The sequence below is a fragment of the Hippichthys cyanospilos genome, chromosome 2 (genome assembly GCF_059441005.1).
Source record: "Hippichthys cyanospilos isolate Australia breed blue-spotted pipefish chromosome 2, RoL_Hcya_1.0, whole genome shotgun sequence".
Classification (NCBI taxonomy): domain Eukaryota; kingdom Metazoa; phylum Chordata; class Actinopteri; order Syngnathiformes; family Syngnathidae; genus Hippichthys; species Hippichthys cyanospilos.
In genome coordinates, this window is record NC_142370.1 from 22,495,492 (window position 1) to 22,523,399 (window position 27,908).

Consider the following 27,908-nt stretch of genomic DNA (forward strand, 5'->3'; position numbering starts at 1 on the left):
CCTAAACTTATGGAAAGCAATTCACCAAAAAAAATAAAAATATGTTTTTTGTCTATATTAATTAAAAATGTGACCAGACAAAGAGTCATCTGAAAGAACTAATATCTGATGAACGGATTTATTTGGAGGGTTGACCTAAAATTTAAATGCAAAAAGAAAATGCAGGATTTTGATTGGTAATACAGTCATTACACGCATATATTTATGCTCTCACTCTTTATGGCAGGAGTTGGTTTTGGTTTTGGCAAATCTTGGCAGCCAAGATCAAACTTCACTGAGCAAAATTAAGTAGTCATGCTCCATGTGCAAAATATTCTTTATTTTTGACCATTTTGAAGATACAAGTGAGACCACACTCATTTTCCACCAATGTTCATGCAGGCAGAAAAACGTCAGAGCACTGGTGCAAATAACATCATATGGAAACAGAATTCACACGTTTGGATGGACCGGGTTTCACAACAAAATAGCACTGTCAGAGATAACCAAATATTAAAATTCACAATGAGATGCTACAGTTGGTCACTGCAAAAAAAAATTAAGATTTTTTTCAAATCTCAAGTGGCTCTATTCTCTGTCATGTTTAAAATCTATTTTCCCGAGATGTAAAGCATGATTTTATTTGATATTGAAAGGATTTTATTTTTTCCTAAGATGGTTGCAAACACAGTTGCAAAGAAGGACAGCAATTGCAGATACATTTGGCGTTGAATCTGATGGTCATTGTTGATTAAAAGGAATGCTTTCGATCTTTTCTTTTGGTGCCAGCAAACACAGTTTGCAATGTTGTGTGAAAATAGGACTATAAAGTTGTGTGCAGTATTTTGAAAATAACTCTTTAACAGCAGCTTGGTTTTCAAAAACTTCAAGGATAAAAAGCCCATTTCACCATACCGACAGGAATTATCCCTGCTGGCAATATAAATATATTTTTTTTCCTAATACAATACCCCCAAGTCCATGTCCAAAGCACCAAATAAAAGAGTAAAACATTGATTGATTTTTGTGGCTGTTGTTTTACAGAATCCCATCTTTTTCCAAAACCTTTTCCTGCCTTGAGAGATTTTACTTTGACGACATCTGAAGGGATAGCATCATCTACTTTTTTTTCTGTCATGTAGTGGTAATGCTTCATTTCTTAGATGCCATGTAGCAATTGACAGCAAGTACAAACAAAATAATGTCATTTTCCCTGGTGTGCGACATCTGTAAACTTGTGTGCCTGAGTAATCTTTATTGAATGTTTCTAGCTGACCCTCCACCCAGGTTAGAATTCCTACAACAGACAGTACGATATCAATGCTGACATACTAACTTTTGGGGAAGTAATAGGAAAGGTCAAGTGTTGTCTGCGTATGTGCGCTGGTGTTTACTCTTGAGGCTCTAACCCTTCTAGGTGGTCGGGGATGGGAAGACCTGAGAGGATTGTCAGACACTTGTTCCACACGTTGAAAACGGGGCACACGGGTTGAACGAAGGAGACGTGGAAGGTGTGCAGATGCTGCGAGCCCACGGCGTCGTAGAAGGTCAGGTGGCCAGCGTCGTAGTCCAAGAGGATGCCAACTCGGCGCAGATGTGGCGAAGGTTCAATGGTCAGCTCTTTACTGTTGTGGCGAACCACCCAGGAGTTGTTGCAGCGGCAGAGCACCCATGAGGAGGAGTTCTTGCCAATCCACTCGTGCTTAGGCGTTGACTTGTATGCTATACCCACGGCGTACCTGAGAAGAGGCGAGGGTTGTTAGGCTGTGACCAAGAAAAAAAAACAAAAGAAAAGAACTTGGTTCCTGGCGATGTGACTAATTTTCTTCCTGGGTGGAGCTATCTTTTCATTGCAAGTGTGTTTGTCATGAGTTTGACTTGACTAAGTAATGGGTCAGTGTCCTCCATGACTACAGAAAAAACAATTATCATGCAAATGAAAGGAATTGTGGACCGACCCATCAATGTGACAAACATTTTTGACTGACAAAGTCATTTGAACGTACAGTATTTGAAAAAGCTTGAACACAATAGCAAATCTGTTGGAAAATATTTGTGGGCTTAATGTTAGAAACAGATGTTTTCCCATAATGCCATGGGTAAGTAGAAAAAGCTACATTTTATTTCTATGTGGCCTACGTTATGCCATTATCTTTAATGAATAAATAAGTAAAAATCACAGGAAAAATACCACATGGATATTATCATAAACCCATACAAAAATACTAGGAAACAACCACTATTTTTGACACCTATGGCTATAATATAGGCTAAATGCTTAAAAAAAAAAAAAAAGCATTTGTTTTGATAATGTATGCACTGGTCAATACTCCATGTCATTGGAACGGCAGTAATAATACTTTTTTTTTTTTTGCACTTAGCAAACAAAACTGTTCAAACATGTTTGCAAGGTTTCCAAAAAGCAGTCCCACAATTTTGTACACACATAGCTAAAAAAGAAAACCCTCACCATGTGCTTCCCCCAATCATGGCCTCCCAGTAATGCCGGCCGCTATCAATGTAAACGTTCCCCACCACGCCGTAGCTGTTCTGGCTGGAGAAGCGTTCCTGGCTGTGACCTTTTTTAGATGTGCTCTCATCGCGTTCAACTGTCAAGTTGTCGTGTGACACTTTCAGTTTCTTGTGAGCAGATTTGGGGTCCAGCTTGAAGGGCTGGCCTGCCAGGGAGAAGGGGTAGAATGATGAATCCAATCGGGGTTTGTAGCAGGCAAGATCCCTCGCGCAAATTTATTCTCAGTTAATTCAATTTCAGTTTCGCAAAGGAGAAAAGAAATTAATTCATCAATAGCTAATTGGAGAAAATGAAAATAATGATCGGAATGGATCACATATCAGGTTTCATTAAAGGTGAGCCCGTGTTAGTCGGCAACTTACTGTTAGTTTTCAGAGTCCCCGGTTCACTGCTTCGACTCCCCGCTTGATTTATTGCCTTAACAACAAAGATATACTTGGTGCCACTCTGCAGACCGTGCACTGTGTAGTGGTTCTGTTTAATGTTTGGTACGATCATCCAGCTCTCCAATGAATTGCACAGACCTCAGAGGAAAGATTTGAAAAAATTAAGCCACGTGAAGTGACACATTTGACACATTTGAATAAGGCCCATTGTTTTGGTTCAAGTCTATGAATGAAAATGGACAGTGTTGGGAGTAATGCATTACAAAAGTAGTGTAATTACTGTGATGAATGACTTTTTGCTGTAACGCGGTAATATAATATTACGCACAGAAAAATAGCAATGTTGCACTTGTTACAAATGAGCGCAAAGTAATGAGTAATAAATCATGAATTACAGTTTTGAAGTAACTTGCCCAACAGTGCATTTGAAGTGGCGTTTGCTGCTAAGGCGGGTTTTTTTTTTTCCATTTCCACACACAGAACTTACTAGCAATGTTAGATTGTCCTGTGAAGATGGCATATTGGAGCTCGTACGACACGACTGTGAATTCGTCGTCAGATGTCCAGTGTACTGAGATAGTGTCGTAGGACGCTGTGCACAGCTCTTCCCTAATACACGGAGCAGACGGTGCTGTAGAGGCGAGAAAGAAAAATTTCTTTGTTGGACTTGGCGATGATCCATAATGCCTACAGTTAATAGCGACCTTATGGATTGAAGATTTAAGGCTCATTAAACCGTACCGCAAATTGGATTTGAGCTTCTTCAAGTGAATAAATCAAGTTTACTGTTTACCAGTGAGATAATCGAGATTTTCCAGCAGTTTCTTCTCTCGGGTGAAGTCCAGGGCAAAATTGTCAAACGTGTCTGTCAGGTGTATCTCAGGAATGAGCACTTGGGTTGATGCGGTTGCCATGGAAACCCTAAAACGACACGAACCAAATACTGGATGTAAATCAACTCTATTAATAAATAATGTGCATTTACCATTCAGGAAAAACAAGCTGAGGGTGCTACATGTTCGCAATGGGCGTTTGCTTGCCAAAAATCAATTGAGCGGCTTACGTGAAGCTTAAGTCGACATGCGGGGTAAGATTTGATTTAATTGTAAATGTAATCCCTGTGTGGGGAATCAAAGTTTTCAAATGGACCCTTTATTGTATCTCTTTGTACTCTTCTAAGTTTTTAGTGTTCAACGGGAGCGGACCGATGCGCGTGGTGGCCCGACCTCTCATTGATGCTCTTAGCAGTCTGCAGAAAGCGAGCATGGTCGCTCTCTTTCAGTGTCTGGTCTGCTTGTGTGATTAGAATAGATGATCTCTCAATACACTGCTGGCAGTTGGAGATTTGCTGGGCCAGCTTGCGCAGCCTTTGCGCCTGGGTGTAAATGAAAAAAAACAAAACAAAAAAATGCTGGGTAAGAGATAGACATTACAGGTGGCAGCAGAGCACATTATTGTACAGTATATTGATTTTTAAAAGCACCTGAACTCTAATTATATCTGACCATTTTCGCTCTCCTGATATCAGTGTAATCAGTCGCAATCGTTGTATCTCTTTGTTATTTTCTAACATTTTGTTCTAACTGTGAGGAGTTACTGTGAGGAACAGTTTGTTACCTGCGTGGAATATTTAGCAACAACCTTATTCTAAGGTATGGCAGACTGATATTTACTATATTTTTATCATTTATACATGGCGGCAGATGTTTCTATTATTCTGACCCTGTTGTTTGGCCATTATTTTCAAACAGCTCTCTATGATGCAGTGCACCAGTAGAGATTCCGACCACAATGCTTAGCATGTTGTTAAACCAGACCTTTTTTGATGCTATCACACATAACCGGGCGGAATTACCTATATAAAGGCAGATGTTTTATAGCAATGTGTCATACTTTCCACATGGTATGATCAGATGCTGGAAGTGGTCATATAGTCAATATGCAAGAAGAAAGCATATCGTCACTAGGAACGTTTATGTATTCTCTACATGCAGTACTCTACAGAACATACGCCTCGTTTCAAATGAGCCGATGAATTTTGTACACGTACCCTACAATCATAAACAACGTGGCAGTGCTTCATGAGAGACAATGTGCTGTTCTGTACAATTATTCAGTTTGTTCAAGTCATCTCTCTTGACGTGCTTGACTGTGAAAGATGAAACAATATTCTCCCTTCTAGACTGGTCGGTGAATGTCTGGTATAAAAATATGTCCTTTAAATAACTACTAATAACACTCTCTGCCCCAAACAGAGATTCGAAGAGACAGATTGAGGTCGCAAAGAATTGAGGTCAGCAGTTTGGTATAAACATTGAAATCGCTGCTCAAATCTGATACTGTGCCAAGTCCTTTAAACACTGCAGACCTTTTTAAATCTGATTGATCGTGCCTGGTGATTCATCAAATACAAAAGTGTTGATGGAAAAAGGTTGTTTCTTTATTGCTATCCTACATGTCAAAATGATTCGGTATATCATGAAAGTCTTATTAGTTTCAAAATGAAAGGTTTACAGTGCTCGATACAAGGTTGCAGAAGGACCTATTTTGAGGCAGCCATTCTGTTTGGATGCCTTGCCGCAAATAAATAGGTCAAGGGATGAGAAAACGTAAAACCAGGCCTAAGAGCCACAAGCGTCAACAACCAATACTTATCCACAGTCAAATCTCCTTACCTTTCCCTCCTTAATCTTGTTGCCAATTATCTGTCTCCTCTGCTGGATGATGTCGATCAGAGTGTCACACTCATCCAAGAGCTTGCCCTCCTGGCGGGATGCATTCACCTGCCAGGGAAGTCACAATGAGACACTTCCAAGTACTGTAGTTATTTGACCTCGCTGAGTAGACCGTGGAAATCGTTTTGTGCCTTGTTTACCCTAAAATAAGTAACATGTTTACACATCTGCAAAGTACGAGCACAATAAAAAATGTTTTGATAGCTCTCAAAACTGAGTTATTGCACCGACCCCCCCCTTCCAAAAAAAAAATACCGTGTGTACTTGAAATCTCAAGATGAACCAAAAATGTTAAGTCTGTTAACTCTGTTTTCAATTTTAATGAGGCTGTGGATCTCTGCTCAGTTATAATCTCAAAAAGTAGCAGTGTCATCAGAACTATGATGTTAAGACTAAAAACTGAATATTTTCTTGATTAAGTTTCACCGTAAATAAATTCTACAAAGACCAGGGGGGTCCAGACTTTTGGTCTGGGGAGCCATATAAGGGGGAAAAAAAAAGATATGAGGGCTACTTTGACATTCTTCATCTTTGATTTTTTTTAACAAGCTAAAACTAATCCAGTTGGCTATGTGAAGCAGTGCAGTATATGGATGGGTCAGTACCAAGATCGGGTAAAGTATTGAGCTGAGAGTTTTGGGTACTCAAGATGGCTCACCGATACCATGGCACACCCTCTTGTGACTGTTTTACATTCAGGAGCTGAATGCCATGGATAGTTGGCTGAAGTTGCGTATTCTTAATGAATTGTATTCCTATCAATCCTATCATTCCATTAAATACAATGTCTCTGGGGTTATACTAATGCTTAGAAGGACATGACCTGGATGTCAAGTCAAGTCATATTGATTTGTATCCCTTCATCGGCACAGGGTCCCAGAGGCCTTCAGGTGAAAAATTAAAAAAAATAAAATACAAAAACTCACAGAGAACATCATACATTTACAATGAAAGAAAGGCACTGATTATTACAGAAAACAGAAAACCGTAGTTGAAACAAAATAAAAACATACACTCTAAAAACAGTTGGGTCAAAAATAACCCAATTTAGGGTCAAAAAAGGACTAACAATATTTGGATCAATTTGACCCAACTTTCTGGGTTGTGTTTTTTACAAAACAATTCAATTTTTTAGATAGACCTGTACAAAACAGCAACCCATTTATTCATTTTTCAGCAAAATAAAACAGAAAGTTGGATGAAATTGACCCAAATATTGGGTCGGTTCTTTTTAAACCCATAATTGTATCTTTTTCAACCCGACTGTTTTTAGAACTGAGTGCAACATAAATCAACATAAATAGAGATTCAACAAACACATGTATCTGACGAGATTTTACAATAATTCATTCATTAAATATATTGTACCATGCAATGCATTTCCGGCAACTGAGAGCTTTTACCATCATAACCATAGGCATAAACAAGAAATTGATTCAACGTCGGTCCAGCAGCCAAGCAAAGTGTTGCCTCATTGCGTGTTTGTGGAATTCACAAAAACAAACAAACAACAATCAAGAATGCATTTTCTGCTTTGATAGCACAAGTTTCGGCATTGACAAAAAACTAAGCCGGAAAATCACCTTCGAATGTCATTTCGAAGCAACGTCATAGAGCAAGGCTGTTGCTACGTGATGCGTCACTTCAACCAAAGTATGCGTGCTTTTGTAGCACAATAGCTTGCTAATGTCTTGCTCATTTATTGTTAGAGTAATGGTTACCGTTATATAACAGGTAGGCCTACATGTGAATATAGCCTGTCCTACTTGAACTGTCATTTTGATGAGGTTTAGGATTGTGGGATGATTACAGATGATTGCTCATCCGTCTGATCCTTGATTGGGATTGTTGCCATGGCAGTGTCGAGCTTTGCAATTTTGAAACGCGTTCTTAAAACTGCTATACATTTGAACGGAAATAGTCCCATAGAAATGGAGTTGATAAGCAGAGCAACGCACAGAAGTGGAGTATTTAACGACCGTTGGCAAAGCCTACTGGACCGTATGACAGAATAACATGGGCCGCTGATTCATTTAAACAGTGAAAAAGGCTGGAGAGCGTTCAGCTATTTTCCAATGCAGATGAACTGAGCTGAGTAATAAAGCCAATAAGAAATACGAACAAAGCTGCTGGAGGGACTGTCAGTGCAGTGAATTTCTTGTGTAACTCGGCATATCGTTTCCTACTCACATCAAAGCACAACACAATTCACGTGGACTCTCCTCAAGCTATTTTAGGAGGCTGGAGTGTGTGAACCATAATGCACAGGGGCGCTTGGAAGTGGGACAAGTGCTTTTCACCCCTTGTTTTGCGCATCATTTATTCATGGCTGTTTTTCATTTTTGGGGGAGGCATATTTCAAATTCCTGCATCATCAAAACTCGCTTCAGAACGCTGTCTTCACAAACAACACACTGCGTGGCATTAGAGCATCTTGATGAAGGGCAAGACCCTTTTTTTAAAGCCGTTTCATGCAAAGATGCCGCTCTCCATTAACTCCAAAGAGGTGCTGCTGCAGTTTTAACCCACAGGCATAGCTTTTTATAAAAGCTTGATCTCTTGTGCGTCTGATGTCAGTTCAGCCTTGAAATGAAGCCGCCTACAAAAACTACTGACTACACCACCCTTAGTTTTGTATGCATGTGAAGAATGAACAACTCACCCGATGCCTGAACATTGAAAAAAAATGAACATTGAAAAAAAATGATTGCACCGTCATAATAAGATACACAATAAACAATGACTTAACTTTACATTTGTGTTTGTCCAAATACCAAGAAATGAATTGAGCACCCCCAGAAACCATCCATATGTACATCCTATGTGTTCTGAACGATTTAGGGATGACATTTTAAAAATACATCTGATTTTACATTCAGTGCAATGAAGCTATAATGCATCATCAATTTCTATAGTATCATTGATATTCTTGGTCCGAGTAAAGTAAAAGGTTGCGAACCCAAGAGATCCTCATTTAATGTCATGCACAATAAGAAGACACGTGACTGTCTTCCAACATTTCAATAAATCATCCCAAGTGAATCGAACTGTATATTGTGCATCACTGACGATGTTAAGTCTCACATCGCTCACCTCCACATGTTGACAAGTCTGAATCAGTTTCCCCATTAGTGACTCCAGCTCGCCGTTCCTCTTGATCAGATTACTCAAGTTAGAATCCAAGGCTTGCTGATGAGAGAAAACAAAACAAAACAAAAGAAAACATCGAGTTAACACGAATGAGCAGAAATCCCTTCTACAAAAACAGCAAAGCCTCAAATGAAAGCAGATCCCCTTTTGGGTTTCCACCGACCAAGTAAGTTTGAGAAAACCTCAGGCGCTTGTTCTTCACAAAACAAAAAGAAGATACCATTAAATGATGGAGTGATATTTTCTCTTCCTAAGCGAGTTTGTATAAAATGTTGTTGTAATATCCCTCTATATTCCCATACCTCTGCACAATGGTGGTAACCCTCATCCCGGCACTGCCTCCTCATCTTGTCCCGTGCAAGCCTTAGTCACAGTCCTGCGCAAGTCGAAGACGTGAGTGGGACAGCCACTCCGCTGAGCGTAAAGTCATGCGCGAACCCGGCCAAGCGGCAAATTAGGCATCAAAAGCTTTTTTTGCCATCCTATGAGAGCATGCGGCGCTTGCGGCTAACAAACCGGCAAACAGGTGACAGCACATCAGCGCTGTCCTCCTCTCTACTACTTCTTTCTTTTTTTGAGACCATCTCCCTTCTTGTGGTCAGCATAGGTACAAGCAATCTCCTTTACTTCCAAGAGCTTCGCCCAATTGCCAAATCGAGCATGCTAAGCTTAAGCTGATGTGATGCTGTGTCTGTCCCATGCACAACTCGTTTTCTCTCCTTGAATTGATCCAACATGAATGTTACTGTGGTGCCTTTCTGAAATTGCAACATGTGGAGGCACGCTACCCCAATGCAGTTAAGTGCATGCATAAACTGTCTTTTTTTTTTTTAATGATACAACATTCCTGGTGTTTTCCCCTATTTTAAGTACGTAGATAATTTTAATCCAGGGTTTCTATTGTTTGTGTTTGGGTGATCATTGTGCCACAGGGAGCTTAAAGGATGGCCTTAATACGATGCTGGCACACAAAAGCAAAGGCAGCACAAATCTCTTCCTGGAAGCTTATGACATACTTACATATTGCCTTATCACTGTGTCTATTGCATGTGCCTGAGTGTTGATGGACATGGAGGGAAATGGAGGTTATACTCATACCTGGTTACTTTTCAGCTTTGCACATGTTAATGCACAAGTGCATTAAAAAAAAATGCTAAATCACATGAATGATACTTCTAAGATAACAATGTCAGCTGGCCATATGATGTGGGCAATACTAAAGGGCAGCCGATGAAAGCAAACGGGTTTGCAAAACGCAACAATGCTTGACACCTGGAACCAATGTAGTCACACACCAACTCTTGTTTTCTTTTTCTTTTTTGTTTTATTTTTCATCTTGAAGCTTTTTCTTTCTCACCCACCATCCGGGACTGAAATCTATTTTTTTTTCCTCCTAGTGCCTGTGGGTAATTTTATCTCAGAAAATGGATGGTTATTCTGACAATAACCCCTATGGCTCTTATCAGACCTTCACAGAAAAGGAAACTATTCTAGTTATCTAGTATTCTTTCTTTGTGTGTGCGCGTGCGTGTGTGCGTGTGTGTGCCTGTGTGTGTGTGTGTGTGCGCGTGTGTGTGTGTGTGTGTGCGTGTGCGCGTGTGTGCGTGCGTGTGTGTGTGTGTGTGTGAGTGAGTGTGCATGCACGCGTGTGAAGAGTAACAACGAAAAAATGTTACAACATCTCAAATTCACAGCACATCGCATCAAAAAGTAAGAGCCAGGAAATAGGTCACTTTTTTTAGGGGTAATTTTTCAGAGTCCAAAAAGAAGGGGAAAAGATCTGAATTAAAGGACATCTTTGAGTTTTAATTATATAAGTTTGCTGACATGTGACAGGCCTTTAGGATGTGTCTCATCGAGTTGAGCATAAATTAATGTGTAGTGTCTAGACTTTCCCATTCAGTTTTGCTGTAAATATAAATCTATATGGTCAGGTGATACATTTTCAAGGTTCAACCTTTTGGAGCAACGCTTTGCTATAGTTTGGTGATTGAATGAGCGGATGGTATTTTGACCTCCAAATAATCTCTGTTGCTTATAATACATACCACTGTTAAACCCAACCAGCGGCGTGTGCTGTGAAATGAATATCTCAGACAATGTCAGTGAAAACTTAGCTTTGTTACTGTGCAAGCTGGATTTTGAATGAGCTCTTGGAATCCCAATTCTCTCCTTTCCAAAACCACGCATGCAATCTCCAAAAATGACAGCAACACATTATATATAATTGTACAGTATGCCATGCTCAGTTAAGCCAATATAAAAGGGAGGTGATTGGCGCTCATTAACCTGCACCCCAATTGAAAACAGACATGGCTCTCCGTAAATTAAGAGTTTCCGAACGCACGCTCATAATGGCCCAATATGCATGACTGTTCACACCAGCACGTCTTTGTGATGATGCCGATTGCCTAATAATTCCAGAGCTAATATGGAATCTCACCTGCTCATTCATTTGTGAAAATGACTTATTCTGGGAGGGGTTAAATTACTGCTCTAAACTCATTTGGCTATTCATGAAAATAAGAGAAATTTATTTCAATACGACATTTCAAGCCTCTCATAGAAATGTTGGCAAATGGAATATAACTCATTAGGGCGGGCCCCAAATATCTCACGGAAATGCCCTTAGGAAACAAAAATCTGATTGTTTATGTGAAATGTTTTGAAGCTATGCCATGACAAATCGCACGTTTGCTCTTTTGACTATTTTATAGCCCATTGTGTATTTCCAGAAAAGGTGCCCTCTGATCTGATAACTACAGGTGGCAAAGCCGCATATATTGTTTCATAATTTACAGTATTTCGAAACACTTGAGCATTAACAAGGGTATTTAGTGCTTATTTAAAACAAGGGACTATGTACACAAGAAAAATCTATTGGAAAGTCGTTTGCATTTGGCTCTTCGAAAAATGTTACCTACAGATAACATTGTCAAAAGCATCCTCGTTAACACTGGCCTTCAAAAATGATGGAAAACACTCTGATTTATATATCAAGCAAGTATCTGGCAAGGTCGGTTTGTAAATAAAGACTATTGTATATGCACCAACGTATACTTAATCTTCCAAGCTATTATCCAGACTAGATACCCTTCAGGTATGCTGGAGTCGAAAATGTGGCATTCTGCAGGTTGTAGTTAAGTGTGCACTTTACTGGATAAATATATGACGGTCACTATCTCATCCAGCGCAAATTCAATAACAGTGCTGCTACAGCTCTTATCTTTGGTTATGATGTATTGTCCAAACTAAACACTCGGCGTGTTTTCTCCGACAACCGCTTTCAGTATTTTGGCAGACACAATAATGGTGCTGTTTCCAAATGTGTCATTCCTAAATGGGCTCCAAAATAGTGTTGTTACTCAAAAAAATATCAGTCTTCAACTGGACACAGTCAGGTATACGAATGATTCTGCTGTTAGTGCGCCGTAATTGTTTAATATGCGTGCCGTGTGAAGTTCTTCAGTATCAGTAACTTGGTTTTTTACTTCAATGTATCAGTTTGTATTCTTTATATGTATCATTGACAGTTACCTATCGTGACAGGTAAAACGAATAAATCTGCGTCTACTCTATGGCAATAACCTGTGCATGCAGGTTTTGTGACCGTGATAATAGTTTTATAACATGATGTGAGATTTTCTAATTTTTTAATGCGACATATGGACAGTACCAGTCAGATGTTTGAAAACCTGCAAATTCAAATGGTCTAAAAACCCATTAAGAGGTCAGGATATCCGAGCTATTAATTCTTAACAATGCGAAAGTGTGAAGTGAAGGTTATTCCAGGTCATAAAGCATCATCCACATCACATCACATGAGAGTATCAAGATGTGCAAAGCTGTTTATCTGGCAAATGGTGAATACTTTAAATAATTTCTGGAGAATACTTTTTTTTTGCCTAATAAATAATTCCATCACTAACTCTCATAATGTTATTGACAATCAGGAATTAAGAAATAATAAAAAGTATTAATCAACAATTTGGGAAATGTTTAAATGTTAAAATGTTAAATGTTTCAGCTACATACCCCTTTACAAGTGCAAAGGATTTTTGGGTTGAAAAAAAATACTTAAAACATGTCTTAATGATTAAACTTTTTGATTAAGCCTAAACACCCCCATCAGAAAAATAAGTCATAAACTTAATATTTAATCAATATTTAACCACAAAAAATATTCAACATAAAGTGTCAGACCTAGGACTGCATGGTTATGGCTAAAATAATAATCACCATCATTTTGGTAAATATTGAAATTGTGATTACGATTATTACGATTATTCATCATTTTTGGTCAAACATGTCTATTTATAGCCTTTTTTACACAAGCATTATATGAACAAGGCTTCAAGGATTGGTACTTATAAATAATAATAATAATAAACAATATAATAATCTATAATAAACTCATAATGAACTTGGCACACAGGGCAGCACGGCTAATTTACTTGCTGAGTGAAAACAGATGAAAAAAATGAAGCCTACCTAGAACCAAGAATATGTTTTTTACTTTTAAGCGAATTTTAATCAATTAGCAGCCAAAATGTAATTTTCAGTTATTTCAAACCGAATTTATTCCAATTCTTTTTAACAGGTTGCAGGCTTTTGTAATGTTAATATCCCAGAGGATTAGCTTGGTTAATCGTGGCAGCCAATATCATGATCACGGTTAAAATTCGATTAATTGTGCAGTAGGGCTGCAAGTATCAGACCTGTTTGCAAAAAGAAGTCATTCTGAATACATATTTGTCCACAGAAAAATATTAAACATAAAGCATCATCTTTTGGGGTTACAGTAGAGATCTCTTCACAAAAATAAATCATTAAATATAAATATTTGTCTACAGAAAAAATATTCAACTTAAAGTGTCTTCTTTTGGAATCAAAGTAGAAATCTGTTCACCAAAAAATAAAAAAATAAAATAAAACATTAACTTGGCAGGTAACGAGAGCTGGCAGGTGACAAGTTCTATATATATATATATATATATATATATATATATATATATATATATATATATATATATATATATATATATATACACATTTGTGAACTTTAACTAATATTTTCCTGATTAACTAATTGTTTTTATTTTTTTATTTTTTATTTTTTTTTTTGCATGTTTGTGTCAGGAGAAACAGGATGGGAACCCAGGGACACACTGAAGGCAGCTTTGAATGTATAAAAAGGTTTATTAACCAAAAGAGCACGCGATGTGTGAAGTAGCAGCAGGAAAAGACATTAGGGACACAGAATGTGACAGTTTGTTTGTTTTATTCAAAATCTCGAGTACCCCCAGGGGTACCCATACCCCAATTTGAGAACCACGGAACTCGAGCGCGTCTCCAAACCTCTGATTGGTACTGCACCATGGTTCAATGAAGGAGGGAGAGCTGATGTAAACGATTCCACATCTCATTCAAAAATGAAAATAAATATCATATTAGATATTGAAAAAATGGGAACACTCACCCTAAGTTTTTCAAAGCGCTCACTTAGAGCTGCCACCTGGTGGTCTCTGTGCCTTCCCACCAGTTTGCAGAGGGAGCAGATGAGCTGGTCATCAATTACACAGTACATGTTGACCCTTTCTTCCTCGTGCTCCAAGCACTGGAGCCCTCGCAGGTGAGAGCCAGGCATGGGCTCAATGAGCCGATGGCCAGTGAACGGCTTCTTGTTGGGGTGCGTAGCCCTGAGGCACTCCTCGCAGTACGACACTTCGCAAGTCACACACGTCTTGACGGCCTCCTGTGGCGGATCCTGCTCACAGAACTGGCACTGGACCGGTTCCGGAGGGGTGCCAGGGCTTGACATGGCGACGCTGACGGGGACCAGGGCCAGCCGCTTGTTGTCTTCGTCTCCGGGCGAGTTGGGGCCGCTTTGGGGGGCAGGAAGGGCCAGTGGCAGCGGGAGCCCAGCGGAAGATGAGGCCTGCTGAACTCGGTCTATTATGTTCTGCAAGGTCACGTTTCTCTTGAGTCCTTCAAGTCCACGATCAGGGCTCAGGGAAATGACATGTCTGCACGTGGGACACTGAAAGGCGTTGATACTTTGAACCGATTCGTTGGTGGCGCAGTGCGAGACGAGGATGCGGTGAGCGCACCCAAAACATAGGCTATGGGCGCAGGGGAGCAACAGTGGGTCCTCAAAGAGCTCCAAGCAGATTGGGCAGGTCAACTCTGACTCTAGAGTGTCCATCCTGCTCAGGGGAAACCAAGCGGGGTGTGGTGCAATGTCATCAAAATCCAGGGGGGCCGCTCAAATACCTGTGGGCGGGAGAGAAATCAGTATAAATAAATAAGCAAATAAATATGACACTTTTGGGGGGAGCGCGGGGTGCTTCATAAATAAGTAAAGGAAACTTTGACTGGTCAAGCATGCATCGGTGCCTGGTGGCCTCTTGAGGGCAGCAGAATCAAGCTTGATTTACTGCCAACGCTTCTTTCTCAAAGGCATGCCTGTATTCACAGACTTGGCGCTTAAATGAAAAAATATGTATGTATTTTTAATGCAGAAAGGAAAGCTATCCAAATAAAAGTCGAATCCCTTCATTCGCAACATGATTTTTTTGAGTGGACAACCCACACAGTGCGTCGTTGAATGGTCATCGGGGTGTTGTGGGAATTGAAACGAATTTTACTGAATTTGTCAGAAAACTGTGATTTCTGAATAGCACAAACTTTAGGGAGGGCGGGGCAACCACCATTTGGTGAGCTGCTGCGGCACGACCGAGAAGTAGGTCATCCCCGCTGACCTGGTGCACATAATCAGACCCCAGTGTGCATGCGTATGTGTCACTCGGAATGCTGCATAACACAGGCCCAGAGGGCAGACAGCAGCTTTCAGGCCCAAGATAAAGCTGCAATCAGTTGTCTTCTATATTGTAACATTACAGTGCAATGCCCAAAAACCTTATTTGGGGCATAAACTGGCTATGTTTAGTATTAAAATAAACTTCAGTGATGACTGCCTTCCAAAATGCATGATTACGTTCCCACTAATGTACGTCTTTGTACAAAACATATTAATTTTCATTCCTTGGTGTTGGCCCAAAACCTCATCATTTTGTTCCCCAAAAATTTTCTTGAGAAGAGATGATTATGGAGATACTAGGATTCCACCCTTTGCCAGAGATTGTTTTGAACTACTTAACATCTTATTTTTTACTGGAGGATCTTACTGGCATGCACATAGTACTCTATATACAGTGCATGGTGGCGTTACTCAGTGATACTGTACAATACACATTTTGCGTCGTACACTATTTACCACTCACGTTTTTTCAGCATTTTCAAACAGGAAACCTGTATGCGCTGTAAACCACCAGAGTAGAAAGGAACCAGCAAGGCCTGAATCGGAAGTACTCATCACCGATATTATTTTAGTAATACTCTGTTACATTGAGACATGCTGTATTGTGGCAGTGACTCTTTGAATTATGCTCTGTAAAATCTAAACCACGTTTTATTACCGCCCCCTTACACTGCTCGTTTTCTCATCACATACAGTACATTTATATATTTGCGTTGTCAAGAACTCAGAACGTTGAAATAATGTGGCCCCTCAAAAAATTCTTGAATAACAAATTAAACAATGTTGCAACAACCTATATTAAACAGAAGAATAACAAATGCCATTGATAATGGCAGTATCACTTGCTGTTTTAATGGATAAAACGACTGCTGTGAAAAAAGTCACAAATATCGAAATTGGTGGTGCCCAAAAGGTCTTAAAAGGACAAACACTAACTACAGGGTACAGGGATTTAATTTAGGGGTCCTTGACCAGCCCCAAAAGCTGGGCAAGAAATGCCAAAGGTGTCTAGCCAATTGACTTCAATCAGCACATGATGAGACATACAAGAAGTCAGAATACCATCCACAAAAGCAGCTTTAGGTCTTTTTTTAGCACAAAGTTACGGGCACATTAGAGACGCCAAGCCTTCTATTTTGCTGTACTCTTCCATGTTCATGAAAGTGGGAAGCAGCATGTGATAAATTCTGCAGTGCAGGCATGCTCCCTAATCTGGGCCAAAGTGCCAGGGTTCATTGCTAAGTGATGTCTAAAATCTTATCCTACTTTCTTTCTCCTTCATTTGCTACTTCCTATTCCTCTCAGTAAAACAGTGCAGGACACTGTCCGATTTTTAACCGCACACACATATGCACACACACAAACACACATGTGAGCAGATGCTCGTGCACAGATACACACATTAATAAAACACACATATACACACACATGCATCGCCTTTGTGTGATTGCAGACACCAAATTGATCCATAATCCGATGCCACCCACGATGGACTGTGACCAATCACAGTGTTGCATTTTGTGGATGTGCTTGGCTACAGGATTTGGCGGTATACAAGTGCAGTATAAGATAGAGGGTGACACATTTGTATTTCTGTGTGTGTCTTGCTTAAATGATCCAAATTAGATGTGACTATGTTTGCAAAATTAGATGTGGCATAAAGAGGAATAAGGGAAGGAAACGTGAACACGTTTTAGTGTTGATGATGTTGATGGGAAACAGCAAGGGATGCTGATGGGGAGATGCATTGTTTGTGAGTTATCCACGTCTCGCATTAGACCTCAACCACAAAAAAGTTGATTGGGCGTGACAAAGACTTTCCAACCACTTTAAATCAGATACCTGCACAAACAATAGGACTATATATAGTACTGCTGAAATTCTGTTCATAACATTATGTTGAGTGTTCAGTGAATCAATTCCTGATCATCACTGTCCGTCAATACTGAATATTGTTACTGAAAAGAACAAATTATTTATTATTAGGAAACCATCATATTCAAATCAATTTAAGTTTGGCCAGACATGGCCAAACACTACCGGTAAGCTGTCAATACCGATCAGCACTACATGTAAGTAAAATCCATATTGTTATCAGTATTAGCAATATTAGCTTAGTCCTTTGACGGACGGTGGGTCCAAAACATCAACTGGCGCACATGCTCTCACTTCCTAAATGCACAGGTATAAATAATAAAGCATATTCTTTATCCCAATAATAACATAAGTACTTTTGGTAAAATTAATAATATACTATATATAACCCGTTACATAGATGCATATGTTGTTATAGGTTAGCTTTTAGGCTTTGTTTGCATCATTTTTTGTTTGTTTTGTTTTTAGTTTGTGCAATGTCATGCGATCTACTTCAGTTCGGTTGAGGCTATGGAACAGCATAAAACAGTGAAATAAATGGATGTTGATACCTCAGGACATTTACTCTACTTTGTAACCTCTAAAGTTATTGGATGGCACAGTGGCAGACAAATGAACTGGTTTGTGAAATGTTCGCAAGGGTTTTCGTAAAGAACGTTGACAACAATCACTAATGATCATGATTATGCAAGCTGCCAAGAGTGAGTGCAGCAAGCATCAATACTGTATTTGATGCTTTTTCTAGGGGTGTGCCAAAAATGGATTCCCATAAGAACAGGGATTCTCATTTACTGTGATTAAGAATCTATTTAAAACGTCCAAAATCAATATTATGGATAAAAAGAACTTGAGCCGCTCGCTCTCGGCTTCGGTACTGTGTTGGAGGTGCACTACATCATGATGGCCGCACACAGTTCTGGAAGACAAACTTGAGCGGCGGGATACACAAACAAAGATTTACACCCTACATTGTAGTATAAATTGAGGTGTTTATCTACATGTTGCGGACAGACAGGTAAGGTGCGCTATCTCATCCCGCTTTAAAAAGAGCCTTGAATAAAGCAAGCAAAGGGACACTAAGATTGTAAGCAACGCAACCTTGTCACGTTTTACAAACTCTTTGAACGCAACATTTCACCGTTGCTAATGATTGAAGTATGACTGTCCTAGGGTGACCGTGTGAGCCTTAAAAGGTGCTTTTCCTATGGCTATTGCGGGTCACAATCACGCTGAATTTGTGATGAATATTTCTGCTGCCTTCCTGCTACAAAGATTGACAACAAGAAAAGCAGCCAGATAGGTATTTTTATTCTTCTTCTCCCTCCTCACACCACAACTCTCCTTGCTCTAATGCACTTCTCTTGTTCCCTCTCTCTCTGTCTCTCTCTGTCTCTCGCTCTCTCTTTCTCTCCCCCTCCTCCCCTCTCTCTCTCTCGCTCTAGCATATGAATTAAATGCGTTAACCAGGAACAAATATTCATACAGAACATAAATCAACTGGTCCATATTCAACACAACATAAAACTTCAGAATGTACACAAAACAATGTTTCCCAACTGCAAATGAATGCACATATTACATATTACTCACATACATGTAAGTGAATGAAAATTGTGTCTATTCTGCACTAAATTGTATGTTGCAATTTTGATTGATCATGCTCCTGATATGCTGACAGTTACATAAATTAACAATCTGGCAAACGTTTCATGCTTTGCCCATACTCTCATTTAGCTGCTCACTTGAAAAACGCTATTTTCATATCTTGTTTGTCATAAACGTACTGAGAAATATTAATCTGTTCATATTTTCATTTGTGCAACAGATTTTCACGCATTTTGGTATTGCAATTTTCTGTGAAATGACAATTATATCTTGTTCTCCCTCTTGAATGATAAATATGCACTTTATACAATTCATAGCTAGCTACAAACAGTCACAATTGTCTCCATGCTGTTCTGTGGGGAAAAGGGCATGTTCCTTAACTGTCAAACTTAATCAAATTAAAAATAACAACAACAACAACAACAAAACAAAGATGACACTGCCCCCTTTTGTTATTCTGTCTTGGACAGCAGATGGAAGCAGTGTGATTCTTTGCACATCTATATATTAAAACAGGAATCATTTTCAATTAATCAGCAAAGATTCCCCCCCTCTTTTTTAGCCTTTCTCTTTTTTTCGATTGAATCACACACCGTTACAGTTAATAACAATACAGGAAAATTCATATTTTCTCTTCTAAATAAAGTATCATTTTAAAAATGCAAAACAAAACAATATAAACATAAGAACGCAATTGTCCAGGAAACGGCATCACAATACTATCTTGGCCTATATTTATCTAGAGTGTTTTACAGGGCAGCCTCTGGGCCAGTCTTGACAGCTGGGATGCTTTGACACTCTTGACAATGGCACCGAAACATGTCATGCGTGGGAAACAGGAAACAGAAACAACAACATGTCGCTATATTGGTCACAGACAAATATTGCACAAAACTCCCAAGCCCTCCCTCGTATGAGGCACATTACATCTCACATCATCTCATGGTCCGTATCACACCGTTGATTTCCTTGTTGCCCCATGACCTGAGCAGGTTGAGCCTGAGGAAGGGAGTAGAGGGGAGGGGGGTCCAGCTGTCACACACATGCCTCAGTACACACGAAACATGTGCGAACACGCAAGAGTTGCTTTCCATGCTCCTGTCCACCTTCTCTTTTCTGCTGTTTCCATTTTGAATGTAAGAAAAGATAAGGTGTTAAATCAGTATTCTCAGACTTCCCTCGAAGCATCCATCAAGGCGCTGTCTTGATTCATTAGATGTCAACGCCATGCATTATGAAAAACTTAGTTGATTGGTAAAAATGGGTCAGAGACACAAAACCGATTTCCTCAAGCTCTATCTAAAATCATTCACTTATAACTTAATATAAAAATAAAGAGTTCTATTTTGCTGTTGCTGTTGTGAAAATAGCAACTTCTGCTTCTTAGTCCATGACACAGATGGCCCCGCAGTGTTCATTGGCTGGACCTAAAGAGCTGCAGCTCTGTCATTATCATTCCAGTACTGCTGGCACACGCTGCTCCGAGCTGTGCTTCCCATTTCATCACTCATTATTGCCTCCGTAAACTTCATAACTAAAACCGAGACATTTTGGATAGCTGCGTGCTTTATGGCAAGGTCTTATTTTTTTCCCAGCACTAATGTTCCCCAGGACAAAATGCTTGATCCATTGAAGCTTACTTTAACGAATGTAATGTGTGAAAACTTGAGACCTGACCTCACCGTCGTAAAGCACCATTGGGTTGAAGTGGCAAAGACTCAACGCGTGTGACCTTTGACCTTACAAATGCTCATTCATATGAGCGTACAAAGAAAACTATTTCAAAGTTATTCAAAAGTGTTTCCGAAAGAGTGAAAGCTAGGGGAGCAAAACCTTATTCCCGCCGGCTTTCTACTTCCTGTCAGGTGTTACAATATTTTAGTCTATATGTTCAGAATTCCGCAAAAGACACAGTCTGGAGTAAACTCACAGCGGAGCAAAGTCCCAGAGAGACAGCAAAAATAATCAAAAAATACATTTAAAAAAATGCCTTCTTACCTTCCACATGGTTAAATTCCCATCATCTGCAGGCAAAGTGAAAAAAGCTATCAGAAGAACTTAATGTCTGCTATCTTTAGCTCTCTCTCCTCCGGTGGACACGGATGGGGCAAAGAAAAACAAACAAAAGTCGCCAGTAGCCAAAACAGGAGTCGGCAAGGCTGTGGCCACGAAGCCGTGGCTGTGTCATCACCTCTCATGACATGCTTCCTATCCTGCCTGTGCAAGCCAGTGCATCCTGACACTGGAGTGAGAGAGAGAGAAAGGGAGCAGGAGAGAGAGAGAACGCCTCCACCCTCCTCCTCCCACTCAGCTTCCCTATTCAAATCTGCCAGTGGGCTGCGCTGCCTCGTTATGGGCCAATCACTTGACCACTCAGGGCGGAGGCTGGGAGAGCTTTACTAGTTCCTGTCGGATGTGTCAGAAGCAAATATGTCTCGTAAATGCCCGACTACTACATCATTTCTGCAACCTCATATGTGCATGCGCCTCTCTTCTAATGTCTGTCCAAGCACTTAAACTCCAATGCTGGAGAGTTTGACATATCCTGAAAAAGAGGTCACTCGTTGTAATGTAGCATGTGCAGTTGTTTTAGGGGATGAAAAAAAAAACAAAAAAAAAAAACAAGGCCTTATTCACATATCCCAAAAGGAAAGAGGCTTAGATTAATCTCCAAGTTGCAAGTCAGCCCTTTAATCATCCACACTAATACCCCTGAAACTGCAAAACGCAATTCAAATGTTAAGCATTCACTTGACTCAAAGAAACAATGAGGTTGTGCTTTGCTGAAAAAACGGAGCTGAAGAGCAACAGTCAAACACCATTTTTAGTAACTTTAAAGTCTATCCTAAACTTGGGGAGCTGTGATTACTTCCAGACAAAACACACCGCAAGAACGCTAGATGACAGCCAGATTTTGTATACTGTACACTAATGTGAATTCACAACTTGATTTACTACAGTTGTGGGTGTTCTTGTATCACATCATGCCAGTCTTGTCAGTTTTGAAGTTTATCATTTAATTTTATTAACATCACTGTTTTGAAACTGTGCTGTGCTCTTTACAAGTGGAAAACAGGTATCTGCTCTCAATTGCATGAAGTCTTGCTCATAAGCAACCAGGAATGAGTGGAATGTAGCAAAGTCTCACTATGAGACCTTAACAAAGATGAACCATGATGGGCTGATGGCCTGAGAGCCGAGATTGACAGGCTTTATTCTTCTTGTTGTGCACGATTGACACTTAAAAGGAAAGGCGGGAAAACTATTGCACTGGAAGATACGCATAGGAAGGGCGGGTTGTTTGGTGCCTCAAACGGTTGAGGTTGGGCTGTGTGAGTTCCACAACATAACTGTCAAATGCAGCCAGTTTAGATGAGTGACCCAGCTTTGAAATGTGTTTTATTCCCCCTGGCGTGCAAAGTGGGGATATGAATAAATTATAGGAGTATGTCAGGCTCTTCGACCGCGCCTGCTCTTGCTTGAGCAGGGCAGTGAAGGTATTGCAATGCAATGGTAATGTGCCAGGGCCCGCCTGGAAAGAACAAAATATGAGCTCAACTTTCCCCATGACAGAGAGGGTAACATAAAAATGGAGGGATTCCTGATATAAAAGCTAAGTACTTGCTTTGACCATTAGATGAATCAGAGAGGAGCATAAACTGAAGTTGGAAAGGGAAAGCAGTGAAATTAATCAAAGTATATGCACATTTTATGAAGAGAGAGCCGTTTCAGCGGTGGTACATTGACTACAGTGTAATACGGTGATTAATTATGAATTGAATAAGTGACGGTCCCACTGGGCCATGGATGGACTGGAATTTCTGCCTCATATTGGAGAGGGACTAGACATGAATTTCATGCTTGGTTATTTGAAAACTCTAAATTGTCTATTGTGCTTGGTGGTCTATATGTGCCCAATATTGTATTCTAACCTGTACTGTCTTAATGCCGTGTCCTTCCCTAAGTCAACTGCAATAGGCTTCTAGCCATCTATCTATCTATCTATCTATCTATCTATCTATCTATCTATCTATCTATCTATCTATCTATCTATCTATCTATCTATCTATCTATCTATCTATCTATCTATCTATCTATCTATCTATCCATCCATCCATCCATCCATCCATCCATCCATCCATCCATCCATCCATCAAACTAGCAATGGAGGAGTGAAGCATAGGTTAAATAAACCAAACCTCCCTGGCAATGGCACATAATTCCTGGTACCATGTTTTTCTGTTCTAAGAACTTGAGTGCGGTTCATGAGTTTGCATTGAAACCCAATGGGTGAGGTAGTTCATTCAAATCAGTCTGATGACATACGTCGGCAGAGGGGGTGGGGGTGGGGGGGACTACACTAGTACTCCTGTCCAGCAAGGAGAAAAAATGAACGGACGAACAAGCAGGATGATAAAAGAAAGAAGTACACATAGGTTGATATACTTTGTTGGCTATCAGTCACCTCACTTCAGCAAATGTTTTATGATGTGAAAGCTTGTCGTCTATACTTACCCCGGTTGACAAATAAAGAACCGGTTTGTGTATTTTTTTTGTATAATTTTGGTAGCCCTCGCTGAAGGTGGACATACTGTCAACTACTCGTCACGTTTGCGAGGCGATGTCCAGCTCACCTTAGCATTTCATGTAGCTGAAATAAATTGGCATCCGTCGTCCTTGCCCTCGTAAATATTCAAGAGAGCCTGTTCCTCATCATCCGACCAGTTATTTTTCCCTCCTTCCGTTATTTCAATTTATCAAACTGACCACAGTAGCGAAAGTGATTGTTGAAACACTTAATGATGGCTGCTGATGGTGAGGAAAGCGAACGCTTACATAAAACAACACACCCCTAGGTTCAACCAACCAATCAACATTTGTGAGCACATGCCCTGCTCAATGGTTCTATGCAGATACACAAAAACCCTACTGTTTTGGTGGCACTTAGGAAGACCCGGACATACTAAATACTTAGGTATGATTTGGTGTGTGAATGGTTGTTCGTCTCTGTGTGACCTGCCATTGGCTGGCAACCAATTCAGGGTGACCCCCACCTACTGCCTGAAGCCATTTGGGATAGGCACCAGTAAGCAGGATGGAATACACAAACGCCTAGGGTACACCTGGAGTTTCTTGAATTGGTTCCTGCAGTCTGAAAGGCACTATTGGTTATCTGGCCAACTGCTTGAGGTGTTATACTTTGCAGCCACAGCAATTCATTAGACCATCTCAGACATTGAGGTCTCTTGTGGAATGACCAGCTTATACACCAAAAACGGAGCTTATTTTTGTAGCCTACCGCTCGGTGTGAAAAGGTGGCAAACCACGTTGCGCCTTTCTAGGTGTTCCGGGCAACAGAAATGCCACTCCTTCAATGCATTTCACATTTTGGCAACAAAGAGTGGACTGCGCTCTGCAGAAGTTATTTAATTTTTTTTTTTTTTTTCACAAGCTGAGTTAGTGTGTGTGTTGGAGTGAGGTTGTGGAGTCCTGGGGTTTTATTTATTGATTTAATTTATCTGTGGGGGGCCGGCAGACGGATACAAGTCTATTTGTGAGTGCAGACTCCACTGCATTGATGTCACGCATCGACGTTCCGGCTGAGCAAATCAGACACCTCCCTAGTGAACTTTGGTGTCCTCCCACCTTTTGCCCAAATGACTGTCTGGACTTTTCCATGCAAGTCAGGAGATATAGTGGGAGCCGCTTGACTTGCACAATGGGAGTCGACTGTGTTGATGTTCAAATGGTGCTGACAGCCTCTGGCTAACTGTTCCAAGCTGTGTCGGTCCACAAAACCACCAAATCTCTGTCTGACCCCAGTCCCAGCTCATTTGCGTAGCCTGCGGACAGACTTGCCCATCAGCACAAAAACAGAGCCCAATATATTTTCACGTCGACATTCCAAATGTGTTGCTAAAATTGATTCGTGTCTGTGATTAAATGCAAATGTAGAGAAAATAATCTTGTGTTTGTAAGTACAGAAAAAAGATGTGCATGTGTGTTTTTTTTATGTGACAATTTTCTCATGTGGAGTCTATGATGATGTACCGGTCAATTTGCAGGCAACATGGGTTCAGTTTCCACTCACTAAAGGTGTAGAAGCAAGTGTGAACGGTTTTCTGTCACCATACTATTTGCCCGGTGTTTGACTGAGAACCTCTTGGAATCTCAGCTCTTGCCTTCCTGCGTGGGGGTTGTGGGGTGAAATCTGCACATCGATCCACTTGGGCTCAAATCCCAAACTCCAAGCGTTGACTAATCACAGAGCCAATTAATAGGAGAAAGCCTACATAAGCCGAGCTGCGGGGGAAATCAATTCCTTGCTAAACTGCTAAGGCCTTTCTGAGTAACAGGGGAACAATTATGTTGATTTAGCTTCCGTTTGTGCTGCCGTCTGAAATATTGCCCAGGATCGGGAAAGGGTGACCTTTGAAGGAAGGCTGTGTCTGTCTTTTTAACATAACCCAAGACAATACTGTACAATGAAATTTCACTCCAATTATTTAACAAATCATACTTTGCAGAAGACACGATCCTCCAAGGCAAAATGTTGATCTGGTCAACAATTTTATTTTTCATCTTTTCCAAGTCTAATAATTCCCACTTTCATTTTCACCAAGTAGTTTGATGTAGTCTGTAGTTCTGCATGTGTGCATTGGAAAAGACTCACAAATAATTGGAGCCATATCATTATCCTCTTAAGCGCCGTTGTGATGGGGTGCACACTAGGCCAGTGCATAACAGCTTTTTTAATAGGTTAATGCAAAAGAAAGAAAGAATTAATGAAGACTCATTGGAGAGGAATTCATGCCATTTGTGTCACAGATAATCTATCATGAGTGTTGCCTTGCAGTGTGTTGCATTGGCACCTAGTCTCAACAAATTGTCTGCAGCAATAAAGAAACTGAAAAGGGTACTTGATTAGTGCAAAGATTATCTTCGAGCTAAGTGCTTTCCTTCCCCCAGCCTTTGTCTTGGTGATTAGTGCCATGTCTGGTCACTCATAGAACCGATGCACTTATTCATGTAGTTCAGTGCCCAGAGGGGAGATACATGGTAGATATCACCTAGATAAAGCTTGTGTTTTAATTCAAATTCACCCTATCCTTCCATTTTATTCCATGATTGATTTGAGGTGGCAAGGAGCCCGAGTTCTTTTCTTAAAAGACCGCAATGTGAATGCCAAGCTCTTGAATTTCCAGCCAAGAGCGGTCGTCTTTGGGGAGGACTTTGGCAAGGTATGAAAAAGACTGGCGCCACCGGCAGTCACTGCTGCCAAAGCCCCTAAAGCTTAAAAAAAACCTGCGGGCCTCCAAATATGGCAAGACCTGTGTTTCCGAGCAAAGACGAAATTAGCAATTTACAAATAAAAGTTCACAGGAGTTTTAAATAGTCGTTTATATTGTGCATCTACCCGAGAAACATTTCAGGAGGTCTATTTGATGCATTTTACTGGAGGTTAAATCGTAACTTTATTTGAACTTAAGATAGGATGAGAATTTAATGAACAGAGTTTCAGTGCAAAAATATTGTTTGAATGGTAAAATGATTTCGTTACATTAACAATCACAAGTGCTGTGTGAAATGGAACAAACATCTTAGTTATCATTGCTGTACCTCAATGTCTCGTTGGCCAGTGAAAGTAAAACTATTGGCTACCAGTGGCGCACCAGGCTTAGGCAATAAGTGCAATAAGTGCATAAGTGCAAACACTGAGCAACATGTCCTCCATACACATACAGCTTGGCAAAGTTTGCATTATTGATAGCAGTGTACATTCACTTCTTGTATTATTCAATGTTTATGTCAGGTTTAATAAACATCAGATGTGTTGCCCGTTCTTACAGATCTGTCTTGGATGAAATGGACCACATTCTTGATTTCTTGGCCAAATTTAGCCAATTCCAATATACTCAATTTTATTCAAATAAAGAGAGTCATGGATGGACGTGATGTTAAACGTTCCCAATTTGGAATCCTCTATAAGATGTGGGCTCATGTAGAATAAAAGTTGGAAATGAGGCCATGCGGGTAATTGAAGCATCCATTATGAAAAAAAAAACAAACAAAAAAAACGGTGGCAGCCTTTGAGAATTTGGATTGCTTTAAAAAAAAGTCTATCACACTTGATGCACAAGCAAACAAAATGCTGTCACTGTGGCATGCACATGCTTTGGAACGTGATGCTCAAATTATAAGTTGCAACAAAGCCCTCTCCATATTACCCATGAATGAGAGTGCATTGTGTATGTGAGCCTCACCCTATTGTCTCAAAAGAAATGCTGACAATGAAAGTGACTTTGACAACAAAGGGCACTTACGTTCAAGAGCCTCACAGGGTCCACCAACACAAACGAAAGCAAGACACGCAGTCCTTTCGCCTTGAGAAGCAATAGTGTTGAAGCTTAAAGAAGCATCTGAGGTATCCAGCTTTTGCACAAATCCAAACGTTGAGTTCTGTTCTTGTTCATCTGCCGTTCACAGCGATGCCGTCACTCACTCCCGCCTCCCCTTCAAGCCTAGGGGTTTTGCTTGTCATGCGTTCAGGCTCGGGCAAGCGTGAAGCGGGCGGGTGCAACCAGCCCCCCGAGTGTTTTGTCTAACATTTGGGGAACTCTGAGATTCTTTCATGCCAAACGTGCAGTTTCTTTGCATGTGTTCTGGATTGCGCAACTGACCTTGACTTGTTATGAACATTTAACTTTTTCACTATAGCCTATAGAAACAGTTGTATCTTCAGAATTGGTTACCATAGCCCAGTGAGCAATCAATAGATTTGTTCTGTCCTGATTCAAAGATGGAAAGATGATGTGTACTGTGTG

General features: G+C 40.3%; 1 protein-coding gene across 2 annotated transcripts; it reads right to left on the bottom strand.

Annotated features, from left to right (window-relative positions):
* Positions 1 to 298: 298 nt before the first annotated feature.
* Positions 299 to 27,536, bottom strand: LOC148427861 (E3 ubiquitin-protein ligase MID1-like). 2 transcript variants are annotated; one of them, XM_088407375.1, is made up of 10 exons: positions 27,408 to 27,536; positions 14,263 to 15,056; positions 8,727 to 8,822; positions 5,574 to 5,681; positions 4,125 to 4,273; positions 3,692 to 3,819; positions 3,386 to 3,529; positions 2,875 to 3,036; positions 2,450 to 2,657; positions 299 to 1,718 (listed from the first exon to the last, which is right to left on the bottom strand). In XM_088407375.1, the coding sequence occupies exons 2-10, from the start codon at positions 14,986 to 14,988 to the stop codon at positions 1,370 to 1,372; spliced, it is 2,070 nt and encodes a 689-aa protein (XP_088263501.1). In that variant the 5' UTR covers positions 14,989 to 15,056; positions 27,408 to 27,536; the 3' UTR covers positions 299 to 1,369. The 2 variants fall into 2 exon arrangements, with proteins under 2 accessions (XP_088263501.1, XP_088263500.1); XM_088407374.1 differs by lacking the exon at positions 27,408 to 27,536 and adding an exon at positions 21,082 to 21,321.
* Between the last annotated feature and the right edge of the window lie 372 nt (positions 27,537 to 27,908).

Coding starts and splice junctions, on each gene's coding strand:
- LOC148427861 (XM_088407375.1), bottom strand. CDS start 14,988: ATGGACACTCTAGAGTCAGAGTTGACCTGCCCAATCTGCTTGGAGCTC. Junction 5,682..8,726: donor AGACTTGTCAACATGTGGAG/GTGAGCGATGTG, acceptor CTTCCCTGGCAG/GTGAATGCATCCCGCCAGGA. Junction 3,037..3,385: donor AGGACAATCTAACATTGCTA/GTAAGTTCTGTG, acceptor CTTTCCTCTGAG/GTCTGTGCAATTCATTGGAG.